Raw genomic sequence first — 15,008 nt, 5'->3', positions numbered from 1 at the left:
GGAGGTACCAAATTATAGTCCTCATGAGGACAGGATCCTCATGCAGAAGATCCCTCCCTCCCCCCCCCCCCCCCACTAAATCCATCTCTCAGATATTCTTCAAAATCATTAATAATGCCTCCGATACCCTTCAGAAACTTAGATGCAGCTGGGGTAGGAGGGCTAGGGAGTTTAGGTGCCATAAAGGCCCAATTAAGACTAATCCAGTTAAAATACCTGCATTGGGTTTACTGCAACAAGAGCAAACTCTTCAAGATGAGAAGGGCGCAGACCCTGACCTGCATGAGACGTAATCTTGCAGACAGAAAGTTTATCCACATGATCTGGGAGTTCCCAGTGTTTAGTGCCTACTGGAGGCTAATTGCAGCTGAACTAGGGGCAGTATTAGACATCACCATATGGTCGTCTGGTCGCCCCCTCGCCCTCCCCCCTTATTGACTTTATTATCCTGGACATATCATGCCACGTGGACCGCCTGCGTTCCACTGTACCGCCTGCGTTCCACTGTACCGCCTGCGTTCCACTGTACCGTCCTGTGCACTAGGCTTCATACTATCAAAAAGAGTCTTAGCCAAACTGGATTAACTAACAAGCACCATCTATACAAATGTGGCGCATGCGTGTGAACACATGCATGGAGGCTGAAAGATTGGTATATAAGGGGAGAGAATGCCCACAGAAATTCGGTAAGGTGTGGAGCAGATGAAGAACTCACTTAGGTCTCGACTGGTAAAATAATTGATCGCCTAACATCGGCTTTGCCCAAACCAAACAAATGAGCACATTGATGTCAGAGAAGGGACGTTATGATGGGGTGTGGGAACCCATGGACTACAATGGTGAGCAAACACTGCTCTAAAGTTTGATCGACTGTTGTTCTGTTGAAATCTACCTGCGGCAATGTAAAATTGAATTTGCGTCTTGGTTGCAAAGCAATAAAGTTATTTAAACAAAAAAAGGCTGCTGAGCTGAAAAGACTAGGAGCGGGGGCAAGAGATCTGACATTGTGAAAGGCAGGGAGCAGAAAAGTAGGCCTCTGAAGAGTAGAGCAGGAGGTAGTGTCGTGACACAAAGCTCAAGATTAGGGCTGCAGCCATTGAGAACTACGATCATTCGAGGACTGGCAGAAGTGAAACGTGATAGCTGAGCAATAAGATGTGTGGTTAGTCGATGTCAGGCTGGCTCAATCAGTGTTTGGATGTAGTGATATCAATCCAAGCAGTGAACTTGTGTATGTAAATAAAAGCTTTTATTGTACAACGTTGCTTTTAAAGTTTTGTTTGCTTCCTCTGTATAAATAGTAACAGGAAACAAAAACGTTTATAGAAACAATATACATTTTGACTCGTGGCCTCATGATTTATGATGTGTTTTTCCATTGTAAAATGGCATTTAATATTTGGTTCATTGTTTCATGTCAGTACATGTACTCACTTGAGAGATGCACCCTCAATTTCTCCTGGGTGCACATAACATTGAACCATGCTTTAAAGTATTGCTTCAGCCTCTTTAATTTAAATCAGTATTTTTTTATTGAAGTCAGCAGCCCTGACAACAGTGTTGTTCAGCAAAAACATTAAGCGGCCAAATCGACCACATATTATATTTATTTTTTGAGTTGACTACTGTATCTTACCAATGTGTGTTTTCACTTTACAGAAAAGCTATGTCACGAGGTTAAAAGAGCTTCGAAACGCCTTAGAGAAGTCTGACTTCTTCAAATCACACGAGGTAAAAGGCTCACATTTATCTCCTATTTAGCACTGATGAATGGAATTTAATTTTATGCGGTTTTTTCAGTTTCTTTGTAACCTGCAAAAATATTGTGCTTCTTGGCTATTTGTGCAATCCCAACTAGTACAACCAAACCAGGTTTCATCGGTTGTTGATTTGAAGTTTTTAAAAGAAAGTGGTGTGCGGAAGTCTGTTTACGTCTTGCTCCAGGCAGCTTTAGATTTTGTGTGATACCTCATTTATTTAAACATACTGTATTGGCATTATTATTATTCATTATATGAGCAAATGAAACTGGGTGTGATAATGGTACAATCAATCATTGAACCGGTGGAGCCGGGAAATGTGTCTAGAGTTTATCTGCTTGAATAAAGGCGAGCCTTTTTGAGGCAGGGGAATATTATAATTGTGGTAGTGTTAGTATTGAAAGTTATTGCCCAATTCCAGGATCCCTAGCTGCAGCTAGTTCCAATGTTATTTGATCTGTCACTGGCTGGGATCAAATCTAGATCAACAAACTGGGAAGGAATAGGGAAAAGAAAAAGGCGGAAGGGGGCCCCTGACATGCTTCAGCCAGTTTATCTGGAGAAGTAGCAGTTGAAGAAGTAGCTGCTTCTAGCTGGCCTAAGTGATCCAGTGGCAGAAGTTGAGGCTGGGGCACTACAATACCTGCTAGCTGCTAGTATGCCAAACAGTGGAGTACATAGGTGTTGTGGAGATGTACTGTTTGATAAGGGAAGGAGAGTTGATTGCTGAGGCAAACCTGGTATGGAGGGTGCAGCCAGACTTTCTAATACTGGCAATGATTTACTGTGAGAAGTTGGCCTGGTAGGGGATGTTTCCAATTCTGGAACCACCTACTACCTGACCAAACAATCCCTTATGGTGTCTGGTTGTAAGTCAACCTTATTAGACAAGCTATCCTAGGGGTAGCATGGACTAAGCAGCCTAAAGGCTTAACTTAAGAGGTCGTGTTAAGCGAGCTGTTTTACCACATACAATCCTGTAATACCAAATGAAAGGACACCACACAAGTATATATTATAAAAATATATGTGTTTATTACTAAAAACAATCCCCAGTATTCTTTATGAATAAAGGGGCACAAGCGTTAAATCAAAAGCACTGTTTAAACATACAAGTTGCACAATTATGGATGAGGGCGGGTGGCCACTCAAACCATATACTAAACAAGTGGTATAAGAAAGGCCACTCGAGCAGTGGTTAGGCCTAGGGCCTAGGGAATCGCTGGGAGCAGTCAGGACAAGCAATGCTGAAGTCGGGAATGGCCCTCGGGATTCGGGAGATGTGCGGAAAGCGCACGCATGCACCAATGTTAACCAATGGTGCGTAAAAGTCAAATAGTTAGAGTTTAAGGACACTTCCGCTGAACCTAGAGGAACAAAACTTAACACACAGACCCTAGAGGTGTGCACCAGTGTGGGAACACCGGCGGAGCAAAGTTACCTCACCCACAGGAAGTGGGTGCACAGGGTCGAAGTGGCGTCGGGTTTTGACACGCAGGCTCTTGGTGCTTGAAGCTGAAAGGGCTGCAGGCAGGGTGAAGACGAAGTGTCCGGTGGAGTCCAAGGGTGGACTCAAGTTGTAGAGTACCTGAAAGCAGAGGGGACAGAGTCTGGGTCACTCAGCAGTGACCAGGGTGGAACCAGGACGGAACCAGGCAATGTCGGGCGCAATCAGGTGGTCGTCGAGGAGCTTCTCTCCGCTGTCACGTGGGCTCTGGGGCATCTGCGACGTCCAGGAGCAGGTCACGATCTGTCCCACGCAGGCTCTCACCGTCGGTGCAGTCGGCTTCAGGTTTGGAGCAAACAAGCCTTGGTAAGAGCAATCCACGCAGGATCGGAAGATTGCTTCTCACTCGGACCAGGAAGGTCAGAGTCGGGGCTCCTTTTCAGGGGAGCTGGTGTGGATCTGGAGCAACCAGATTCACGAGTCTTCTTCGGTAGTTCGTCGGCACAGGGACCACAAGCCAGCTGGCAAGTGACCGGGCCAACGCGTTGAGCCAAATCGTGCCAAAGGGCCCCACGCAGCACTCGTCGAGTGTGGAGGGCTGAACTTCGGCTCAGGAGTAGCTCAGGGTGGGGGCTTCTCAAACCCCGGTGTACAGCTTCGAGGGTCACTCGTGGGCTGCACGGTCAGCGTCTCGTGGTCACTTCAAGATGGCGTGCCCCACGCTTCCGGTCGCCTCCACGGGTCTCAGCTTTGCAGGGACTGTGGATCGGGCTGTTAGAAGCTGGGCAGGCTTGATCTCGTCGATCTCAGTCGCTCGAGTTCCGGCGGGAACTGCAACTAAGTAGACGTCGAGGGCTGGATGGTGCCTGCTGCTGCAGGGTGGTCACTCCTTGACCACAAGGGAGATTCTTCGGGCTTCCACGTTGAGATGGAGGGCGAAGGGTCCAGAATATCGTTTCAAATGTTTCTTCCAGGAAATCTGATGTGCATTGGCACTGCTCCCACTCTTATTCGAATCTGGTGGGCGTGATTACCTGCTAGGTCCCCTCCTATGGGTGGGACCCAGGAAGTGGGTGGATACACCCCCTTCCTTTGATCCAGGCCGCCCTGGCACGAGGGCTGGAGTGCCCCAGAACCGGTTTGGCCGGATTATGCAAGGGGCAGCCTTGTGCGCCCCAGGCAGTGTCTGGTTTCTTTCAAACCTCCCTGCTACAATCCACTATCTCCTGTCTGGGGGGGTGTAACACCTCCCTGCGACAGGAAACCCTTTGTCCAAGACCCCTTTGGCTGAGTTTCGGTCAGCTCCAGGGGTCCAGACATTTGTCTGTGGCAGAGGCATCCATTTTGTGGATCTAAGGTCTTTGTAGAAATTAACCGCATTTAAGTAAAGTAACATGTCTTACCCCTCTAGAGGGGTGGAATGCTATCCCCGTCGCCAGAACTGGCGAGGGGATAGTATTCCAAATCGTATGACACCTTACACGACATGTTTTGATAAAGCCAAACCAAAGTTGCTATATAACCGCGAGGATTATAAGGCACTTAAGAGTATATGGTATGGCATTATTCTGAAACAGCTTAGGGAGTTGTTCCCGACAGCTGCAGACAGGCTCAGCTCATGCTAGAGCTCCATCTCACATGAAACCACGCACTCTGCCTCCAGGATTGATGAGGCCTTCGATAGGAGTGGCTCACAGGTTAATATGTGTCCAGATATAGGTTTAGATATAGGTATACTATACCTAAGCAAGGGGTGATTACACCACCTTACCCCAGCTGAGTGATCAGCCAGTTGTGTCAATTTAAGAACCAGCCAGGGGTGGCAAAAGATATGCTGCAGCCCCTGGTAGGCCTTGGTGGCTCCTATGCCCTGGGCACCTATAGTGCATTATACAGGGGCTGACAAGGAGTCCATTTCCAATTGTGGTATGTACCTAGGGTACATGGAATCCATTTTACAGAGAGAGCAGATGGCCTGGGGCCCTGATTAGCAGGGAACCAGGTCAACTAAGTCAAAAAACCAGCTAAACACAGGCAAAAAATCCGGGGTAACCATAGTCAGGTAGCCACCTTCCTACATAACCCCCCCCCAAACGAAAGGAGATAAGGCTATCCTTGGCCAGGTAAGCCTATATTGCCTGAGTGGCCATATAAGGAAGTACCTGCACTAGCATGGGTACCCCCTGTCTCATGGTCCACTAAGCAGTCCCTCACCCTTTGGGTATTAGAGGGTCTCCACCATAGGGAATCACTACCTTGGGTGTGTTTATGCAAAGTTAAAGGCTGGTTTGGATATGGAGTTTTGAAGTGAGGCTCTACTAAGTTAGGGCTTGGCTTCCTCCAATTATCTTCCACCATGTGTGCCTTTCTTTCTTTAACTGAGTTGCACTGTGCTCTCAGGGTCAACCTCTGGCTACCTAAAGCTGGAGGCTGGGTCCCTCTGTTTGGCTTGCTGGAGGGACAGTTCAGGTTTGGGCCCTTTGGGTCCCAGGTTTGGCTGTGCCCAACAGAATCCATCTGTGGGAGGTCCCTAACTGTTTTTAAGGGGGCTCCCTCAGGAGTTTTTAAAGTTTTCACCTCACTAGGGCTACTAGTTTTGGTGCCCCTAATCTGTTGATGGGGGTGCTTTATTTGACAGGGGGCCCTCTGGGTCTCACTGTCCTTCTTGTCCTCTGCAGCCCTGGGCTGGCTAAGGCAAGGTAGAGAGGGGCAGGTTACCTGCTCCAGACTGGGTCCCACCTGAGAAGGGTCCACTGACATCAGGGGTTCTGTCAGGCTAGGCCCAACCACCTCTGGGGCAGTTCCTTCATCAGGGGTAAGATCAGTTCCCTGAGGAGGCTGATCCTGTCCTAAAGTCTGGTGAGGGGGAGATTTCTCTTCCTCCTCCATGCTCTCAGTTTGTGTGGAGTTATCCATCATTTCAGGTTTCACAACACACATCTCAGTTTGAGTTTGGGCTGTGGCCATCACAGCCCCACCAACCTTTTCAGGAGGAGACTCAGTTTGGGTTTCTGCTGTTATCATAACAGCTTTGCTATTCTGTTCAGGAAGAGCTTTTGCTAAAGATGGGGCAGAGAGTTTCTCAGCCCTACCAACCTTTTCAGGAAGGACATCTTGGATTGGGGCTGTAGCCATTACAGCCCCACTAACCTTTCCATTGGAATTCACCATTCTAGAATGGGTTTCCTGTTCAACCTCAGCCCAGGCTGAGATCTCCAAATCATTACCAAGTAGGCAGTCTACAGGCAAGTTTGGTGACACTGCCACTCTCTTTGGGCCAATGACACCTCCCCAGCTGAGACTTACTACTGCCATGGGATGATTTGTTTGGATTCCATCAATGTTTGTAACCTGGTATGTGGCACCAGGTAAAAGTTGCTTAGAGGGGACTATGCCATCAGCCACCATGGTGATGCTAGCCCCTGTGTCTCTAAAAGCTTCAACTTTCAAACCATTGATGATGGGTTCTTGTCTATACTTGCTCAGAGTATTTGGGCAAGCAGAGAAGTTGGCAAACCCCATGCCAGTCTCATAAACAAGATCATTGGGTGATGGGGACCTGGATAGGCCAGGGTCCACCTGAGCTCCAACAGTAAACCCACCCAGATTCCTGGGTGTGCTTCCACTTCCTGGGGGATTACTGCTGACAGTAACAGGAGGTGTTGAAGCTGGCTTTGGAGGTATATTTTCTTTATTGTTATTCTTGGGACAACAGTTGTCTGTTTTGTAATGCCCAACCTGTTTACAGGGATAACAATAAGGCTTTTTTTCAGTTGAAGAAGTGTCTTGGGACCCACCCCCATTCTTGGAGTTTTGGGGCCCTGGGGAAGTCTTTTCTTTATTTTTATCCCCACCCTTATCTTGAGGCTTGGTAGACTCCTTCTTCTGGTTACTGTCCTGATTCTTAGGCCTAATCCTGGTTCTGACCCATTTGTCTGCCTTCTTTCCCAATTCTTGGGGAGAGGTCAGATCAGAGTCTACCAGGTGCTGGTGTAAGAGCTGGTTCTGACAATTACTTAGGATCTGCTCCCTCATAATCAAATTATACAATCCTGTAAAGTCATGTACCTTGCTGCCATGTAGCCAACCCTCCAGAGCCTTAGTAGCACAATCTACAAAATCAGTCCAGTCCTGAGTCTGTGTCTTCTGGGTGTCTCTGAACTTCAACCTGTACTGTTCAGTGGTTAAGCCAAACCCATCTATTAGGACACTCTTCAGGACTTTGTAATTGTTTGCATCCTCATGTCTGACAGTGAGGAGCTTATCTCTCCCTTTCTCTGAAAAGGAGTACCATAAGATTGCTGCCCACTGTTCCTCAGGAACCTGCTGTACCATGCAGGCTCTCTCAAGAGCAGTTATCCACTTGTGGATGTCATCCCCTTCCTTGTAGGGGGGCACAATCTTTGTCAGGTTTCTACTATCATAGGACCTGGGTTTCTCTTTAGGAATATTGCTGCCACCAGTGGCATCTAAGCCACACAATTTTTGCTCTCTTGCCAAGGCAAGTTTAGCTTGAGCTAAGGTGAGTCTAGCTTGACTCAGGGCTACCTCCTCTCTCTCTATCTGGAGTTTGACAGCCCTCATTCTAGCCCTATGCTCAGCTTTCTGAGAAGCAGTCATGCCTCTCTCTGATTCTCTGGAGGCACTAGAAATATGAGAGTCCCCTGAGGGAGATCTCACTCTTCTGTTGCCTGGGAGAATCACATGTTGGGTTCTGGGGAGGTGCTGGCCCTCTCCATTCCCCAGTAGGTCCAAGTTGGCCTGGCTAAGCCTACCAACTGGAACCTGGCTACCCTGATCCTGTACTTCTAAGTCCTCAACCTCTGAGTCCTCATCCAAGTCATCATCATCCTCCTCTTCAGGGGGATCAACTACAGGGGGGTTCTCTCCATTTCCTGTGTCTAGGGAAGCTGCTTTAGCCTTCTCTAAGTCATCCTGTTCTAGGATTTCTACCAGGGTTAGGCAGGTGGGGCTTCTGCCCCTTTTTAACCCTCTTGCTTTGCACAAGGCAATCAAGTCTCTGCGGGTTAGTTTGTCATATCCAAAAGTTGCCTGGGTAGGGTCAACTGTCACAGGAGCAGACCCTGAGGCTTTTCCTGTGTCAGACATGGTTACTAGTGAGGTGTAAGTGGTGCACTTACCTACACTAAGTGTTTTCCTACTGTACCTTGCTAGTTAGTTGTAGTCAGGGTGTGCTAATCCCTTCAACCTACAACTACTAAGTTCAGTAGAACTTAATATGCTAAGCTTTTGATTTTATATGTACCTAGAGGTACTTGATGTGATCTTTCAATTTGATATAAAGATTGCAATGGTAAAACAACAGCAAGCTCAAATCCCACCGCTGCCACCAATGTGAGAAGTTGGCCTGGTAGGGGATGTTTCCAATTCTGGAACCACCTACTACCTGACCAAACAATCCCTTATGGTGTCTGGTTGTAAGTCAACCTTATTAGACAAGCTATCCTAGGGGTAGCATGGACTAAGCAGCCTAAAGGCTTAACTTAAGAGGTCGTGTTAAGCGAGCTGTTTTACCACATACAATCCTGTAATACCAAATGAAAGGACACCACACAAGTATATATTATAAAAATATATGTGTTTATTACTAAAAACAATCCCCAGTATTCTTTATGAATAAAGGGGCACAAGCGTTAAATCAAAAGCACTGTTTAAACATACAAGTTGCACAATTATGGATGAGGGCGGGTGGCCACTCAAACCATATACTAAACAAGTGGTATAAGAAAGGCCACTCGAGCAGTGGTTAGGCCTAGGGCCTAGGGAATCGCTGGGAGCAGTCAGGACAAGCAATGCTGAAGTCGGGAATGGCCCTCGGGATTCGGGAGATGTGCGGAAAGCGCACGCATGCACCAATGTTAACCAATGGTGCGTAAAAGTCAAATAGTTAGAGTTTAAGGACACTTCCGCTGAACCTAGAGGAACAAAACTTAACACACAGACCCTAGAGGTGTGCACCAGTGTGGGAACACCGGCGGAGCAAAGTTACCTCACCCACAGGAAGTGGGTGCACAGGGTCGAAGTGGCGTCGGGTTTTGACACGCAGGCTCTTGGTGCTTGAAGCTGAAAGGGCTGCAGGCAGGGTGAAGACGAAGTGTCCGGTGGAGTCCAAGGGTGGACTCAAGTTGTAGAGTACCTGAAAGCAGAGGGGACAGAGTCTGGGTCACTCAGCAGTGACCAGGGTGGAACCAGGACGGAACCAGGCAATGTCGGGCGCAATCAGGTGGTCGTCGAGGAGCTTCTCTCCGCTGTCACGTGGGCTCTGGGGCATCTGCGACGTCCAGGAGCAGGTCACGATCTGTCCCACGCAGGCTCTCACCGTCGGTGCAGTCGGCTTCAGGTTTGGAGCAAACAAGCCTTGGTAAGAGCAATCCACGCAGGATCGGAAGATTGCTTCTCACTCGGACCAGGAAGGTCAGAGTCGGGGCTCCTTTTCAGGGGAGCTGGTGTGGATCTGGAGCAACCAGATTCACGAGTCTTCTTCGGTAGTTCGTCGGCACAGGGACCACAAGCCAGCTGGCAAGTGACCGGGCCAACGCGTTGAGCCAAATCGTGCCAAAGGGCCCCACGCAGCACTCGTCGAGTGTGGAGGGCTGAACTTCGGCTCAGGAGTAGCTCAGGGTGGGGGCTTCTCAAACCCCGGTGTACAGCTTCGAGGGTCACTCGTGGGCTGCACGGTCAGCGTCTCGTGGTCACTTCAAGATGGCGTGCCCCACGCTTCCGGTCGCCTCCACGGGTCTCAGCTTTGCAGGGACTGTGGATCGGGCTGTTAGAAGCTGGGCAGGCTTGATCTCGTCGATCTCAGTCGCTCGAGTTCCGGCGGGAACTGCAACTAAGTAGACGTCGAGGGCTGGATGGTGCCTGCTGCTGCAGGGTGGTCACTCCTTGACCACAAGGGAGATTCTTCGGGCTTCCACGTTGAGATGGAGGGCGAAGGGTCCAGAATATCGTTTCAAATGTTTCTTCCAGGAAATCTGATGTGCATTGGCACTGCTCCCACTCTTATTCGAATCTGGTGGGCGTGATTACCTGCTAGGTCCCCTCCTATGGGTGGGACCCAGGAAGTGGGTGGATACACCCCCTTCCTTTGATCCAGGCCGCCCTGGCACGAGGGCTGGAGTGCCCCAGAACCGGTTTGGCCGGATTATGCAAGGGGCAGCCTTGTGCGCCCCAGGCAGTGTCTGGTTTCTTTCAAACCTCCCTGCTACAATCCACTATCTCCTGTCTGGGGGGGTGTAACACCTCCCTGCGACAGGAAACCCTTTGTCCAAGACCCCTTTGGCTGAGTTTCGGTCAGCTCCAGGGGTCCAGACATTTGTCTGTGGCAGAGGCATCCATTTTGTGGATCTAAGGTCTTTGTAGAAATTAACCGCATTTAAGTAAAGTAACATGTCTTACCCCTCTAGAGAGGTGGAATGCTATCCCCGTCGCCAGAACTGGCGAGGGGATAGTATTCCAAATCGTATGACACCTTACACGACATGTTTTGATAAAGCCAAACCAAAGTTGCTATATAACCGCGAGGATTATAAGGCACTTAAGAGTATATGGTATGGCATTATTCTGAAACAGCTTAGGGAGTTGTTCCCGACAGCTGCAGACAGGCTCAGCTCATGCTAGAGCTCCATCTCACATGAAACCACGCACTCTGCCTCCAGGATTGATGAGGCCTTCGATAGGAGTGGCTCACAGGTTAATATGTGTCCAGATATAGGTTTAGATATAGGTATACTATACCTAAGCAAGGGGTGATTACACCACCTTACCCCAGCTGAGTGATCAGCCAGTTGTGTCAATTTAAGAACCAGCCAGGGGTGGCAAAAGATATGCTGCAGCCCCTGGTAGGCCTTGGTGGCTCCTATGCCCTGGGCACCTATAGTGCATTATACAGGGGCTGACAAGGAGTCCATTTCCAATTGTGGTATGTACCTAGGGTACATGGAATCCATTTTACAGAGAGAGCAGATGGCCTGGGGCCCTGATTAGCAGGGAACCAGGTCAACTAAGTCAAAAAACCAGCTAAACACAGGCAAAAAATCCGGGGTAACCATAGTCAGGTAGCCACCTTCCTACATTTACAAAAAAACGGGTTTGAGATATAAGAACCGCACCTATCGCTTCTAGTGATTTCACAATAGTCCAAAATATGAGCAGTGCAACGATTCGAAATGTCAAACCCCTAATAAAGATATGAATAAAAAGGAATATTTTAAGAACATTGAAATGGAGTCTGTGCATTACATTTAAAGTCGGAGCTTAAGGCGGAATCTGGCAACATAGTCGAAAATAATGGTGAAACACACTATTTGGGGCGTGCAGATCATTTGTTTAGACTTTCTAATAATGCATCCCAGACCCTAGCTATAGGGCATCTGCGCTGGCCCCCCTCTAGATTCCTCCCCGTGAAGGGCTTTGTTTTCAGCATCTGCCCATTTAATGAAGGCATTTTGCGGTGATAGTTTGCTATGAGGAGAGCAAGGTTGGCAAAACGAGACACACTTGATCTTTTTTGGATGACGAATAAACACCAACAGCCACTGGTATCCACTCCAGGGGAATAGGTTTTATAGTGAGGGAAGAAAGTAACTCTAACACCCTGTGACAAAAATATCCCAAGGAGAGACATTCGCAGAGCAAAAAGGGGGCCGGCAGTGCTGGGGGGGGTTGTCATCTGGCTGTATAAAATGAAATATTGTGTGTTTAAATTTAAATTTGACAGTACGCAAGACCAAATGTGGAAAAACACAGGGATCTGACCACTCATTTGTTGGCGGAGCACTCTACCCACCTCCTGTTACTGGCTCAGTAGTAAAAACACTATACACATGTAAGAGAGGAGAGCTTTATAGAACCAGTTGATATGTCTGCATCTCAAGCCCGTGGTGTAAAGGAATTGTATGAATGCATGCATCTCTGGCTCAGTATCTTCAGTGGACCAGCACCGATGGAGTGAGTGCTGAATTGAACAATGCACAAGGAGCTGCCCCCAGTGTTGTGAGAATTTCTGCAACGCAGAAAAAGGAAGCAGACTAGCCCCATCAAACAGGTCCCTTATGGTAGAAAGATCAAAGCTATGCAAATGTTGTAAATGCTGCTCACCCGCTCGCTTTCCCAACGCTGTTGATTGTCGTTGCAGGCTCACACCGCAGACACCAGACTCCCCCGAGCCGTGTTGCAACTCTCCCGCTCCACAATTACCTGACTGGCTTAAAACGGCCTAAAGTAAGCTGCAGACAACGGGGTCACGAGTGGGAAGGGAGCGGAGAGTGAAAATATGAGCTGAGCGTCCAGAGAATGTAGACCGGCGTGGGGTTTAGGACTTGTGCATAGGTAGTTTAATGGTCATTTGCCTCTACAGTACCCTCCGACCTGGCCATATAATGAAAGTGGTTCAAACTGAGCTGAATAAGGTTACTGGCTCCGACCAGCAACAGGAATCATTAAAAAAAAAGTGAAACAGAACAAGCAACTTGGAAGAGGCAGAGGAAACCAGCCGCCAGGTGCAGGGTAGCTCCTCAACCCCTCAGTGGGCGGGATAGCAAACATAGAGCTCTTGCGTGCAGTTCAAACTTTTGAACTTGGTGGTATCACAGAGTAGGCCAGAATTGAAAGTATTGAACTGCTAGGACCAATCAAGTGAGAAGCCATCCTCTGGATACTTGCATGTAGCACATGCACCTCTTACGCCATGTCCACCTGTAGGGTAAAGGCACAGGGTGGGTTCTGTCACTGGGACTGTTCTCAAAGGGGGTGGGGTAGACTCCCCATGGCAACGCCAAAGCACAATGCAGAAGGACCATCTGAATGTACGAGGTGGACTTTTGGGCTAGATTTGTTTTCATTTTTAGCTTTTACTTCTTGGAGGTAGCTGCCAGACAGGAACACAGATGCATTGGCTTCCCTTTCCACCTTTTATTGTACTTTTTAATCATAGACATTTTTAATGCTACTTGTTTGCTTACAAGTGCGTTTGCAATCATTTTAGGTAAGTATGCAATTGTTTTCATTCATTTCTTTCTTTCATTCATTCATTTATGTTGTAAATTTCTCGGCCATACGGGACCCTGTGGTTCAGAAATGCCCAGGAAAGTCATCACTGGGGCTCAGGGCGTAATCCTCCTGGTGAAGTGCAAAGCCTCGGTGTCACACCACAGGGCAGTTTGAAGGAGGCAGGGATGAGCATGGACGCAACGGGAACCAATAACCCGAAGGCCTTTTAATTTGTGAGGCCGGAAAGGGTGCGCCTCGGCACGTCTTTTCAAGGGACAGGCCCGAAAACAATCTGCTCAGCCATCACAATTGGACTGAGAGGAAGCAAAGCTCACAGTCAGGTGTCCCATGCTACCTCCCCAGTTGGTAGACGTAGTTAGGCTAAGGTCACCCTGAGCCACCCAGTGTGCCAAATAAGCTCTCCAGAGATTTTGTCCAGATTGCGAAAGAACTTGCTCTGCAAAGTGATTGAGAGATTTGTGAAGTAATATACAAGTTGGTGGATCACCATCTTCAAGAGGACAATTCGACCCACTGGGGCTAGAGGAGCGTTTTCCAAAAAAAAGCTTCCTGAGAGGCAAGGGCAGACATTGCTCTTAAGGAAATGCATTTGTTCTTTCAATTTTAACAGTTACAGATTGATATCGCTTTTCAGAATACTTGGAATTACACAGTAAATACTCTTATGATTACTTTCAGATTATTTTACAAAAATGCTCACTTTTCCTCATACGTTAGCATTTCTACGTAGAACGCTTTCTATAACCAAAATCTCATACGATGAGTCTCTTCTGGAGGCAAAATGATTATCGAACTCGGAGGTAAGTATTTGACTGACGAGGTTGTAGTTTTGCGGTTAGGACCAAGGTTCCCCAAGGTACAAGTGGACACTCTAGTTGCACAACCAGCAGCACTGGGGCAGCCGGTTGCAGAGTGCATTGGCGCAACGTCAGCCAATGGGCTAAGGGGGACTTTGGTTGGGGTCTGCTGGCAAGCAGACCCCTTGGGTGTGGGAGCAAAACTCCTAGGGTTGCAGTCAGCACTGCAGGGGCAAACAGCCAACACAAGAACTGCACCGCCAGCGGCACCGAGTCGACTGGATGCAGGAAGTGAAGCGGACGTCAGTGTCCTTGGGCTTCTCAGTGGAGCCCGTCGGTTTTGGAAAGCTGCAGGCTCGGTCAGGAGAACTTCTTGGAGGCGACCCACAGCTGGGAAGGTGATTTCGGATCTGGGAGGATGCTTGGACATCGTCGATTGGGCCACCTAAAACCGGGAAGGCGATGAGGGCTCTGGTGTATTAGTCGTCGATTTCCTTGGGCTGCAATCGGTCACGGTCAACTTCATTTGGATAGAAGCAGTCGGACTTTCTGGACCGCTTCGGTCAAGATAAGTTATCTTACAGCCTTCAGTCGAGGTTGGTGGGGGACTCTTCAAGTAAAGGCTGCAGGTTTAGTTTCGCAGCTTGTGGGGTGTGTGCCATGTCTACTTTTCACTTTTCTCTGCACCAAAACACGTAGCCTACTGTGGCAGAGTGTGCGGGTTAAGGTGCAGGGCCTCTAAGGGTGGCACAATAAGTGCTGCAGCCCTTAGAGGCCAGACCATATATTCTTTATGACTTTACTACACTTATAATGTCTGTGAATGGACTTAGACACTGTAGGGGTAGAGGGTGCATGCCAATGTACCCTCACCTTAGGACTAGTGCACCCTGCTAGAGGAGTCACCTACCTAGGCCTTAGGCAGTGGATTGTAGGCATGGCACCCAGGGGTGTGTGCCATGTCGACTTTTC

At 48.4% G+C, this 15,008-nt stretch overlaps 1 protein-coding gene across 1 annotated transcript in view; it reads left to right on the top strand.

Moving 5' to 3' along the window:
• Positions 1 to 15,008, top strand: part of LOC144781513 (inositol-trisphosphate 3-kinase B-like) — a 944,304-nt gene that overhangs the window by 921,660 nt on the left and 7,636 nt on the right. The window contains exon 9 of the mRNA XM_078660403.1: positions 1,660 to 1,731. Coding sequence (XP_078516529.1) covers positions 1,660 to 1,731 — 72 coding nt within the window. The remainder of the gene's footprint in view (positions 1 to 1,659; positions 1,732 to 15,008) is intronic.

Source organism: Lissotriton helveticus, chromosome 9, assembly GCF_964261635.1.
Source record: "Lissotriton helveticus chromosome 9, aLisHel1.1, whole genome shotgun sequence".
Taxonomy (NCBI): domain Eukaryota; kingdom Metazoa; phylum Chordata; class Amphibia; order Caudata; family Salamandridae; genus Lissotriton; species Lissotriton helveticus.
Note: the sequence above shows the minus strand (reverse complement) of the source record. Positions and strands in the feature narration are given on the sequence as shown.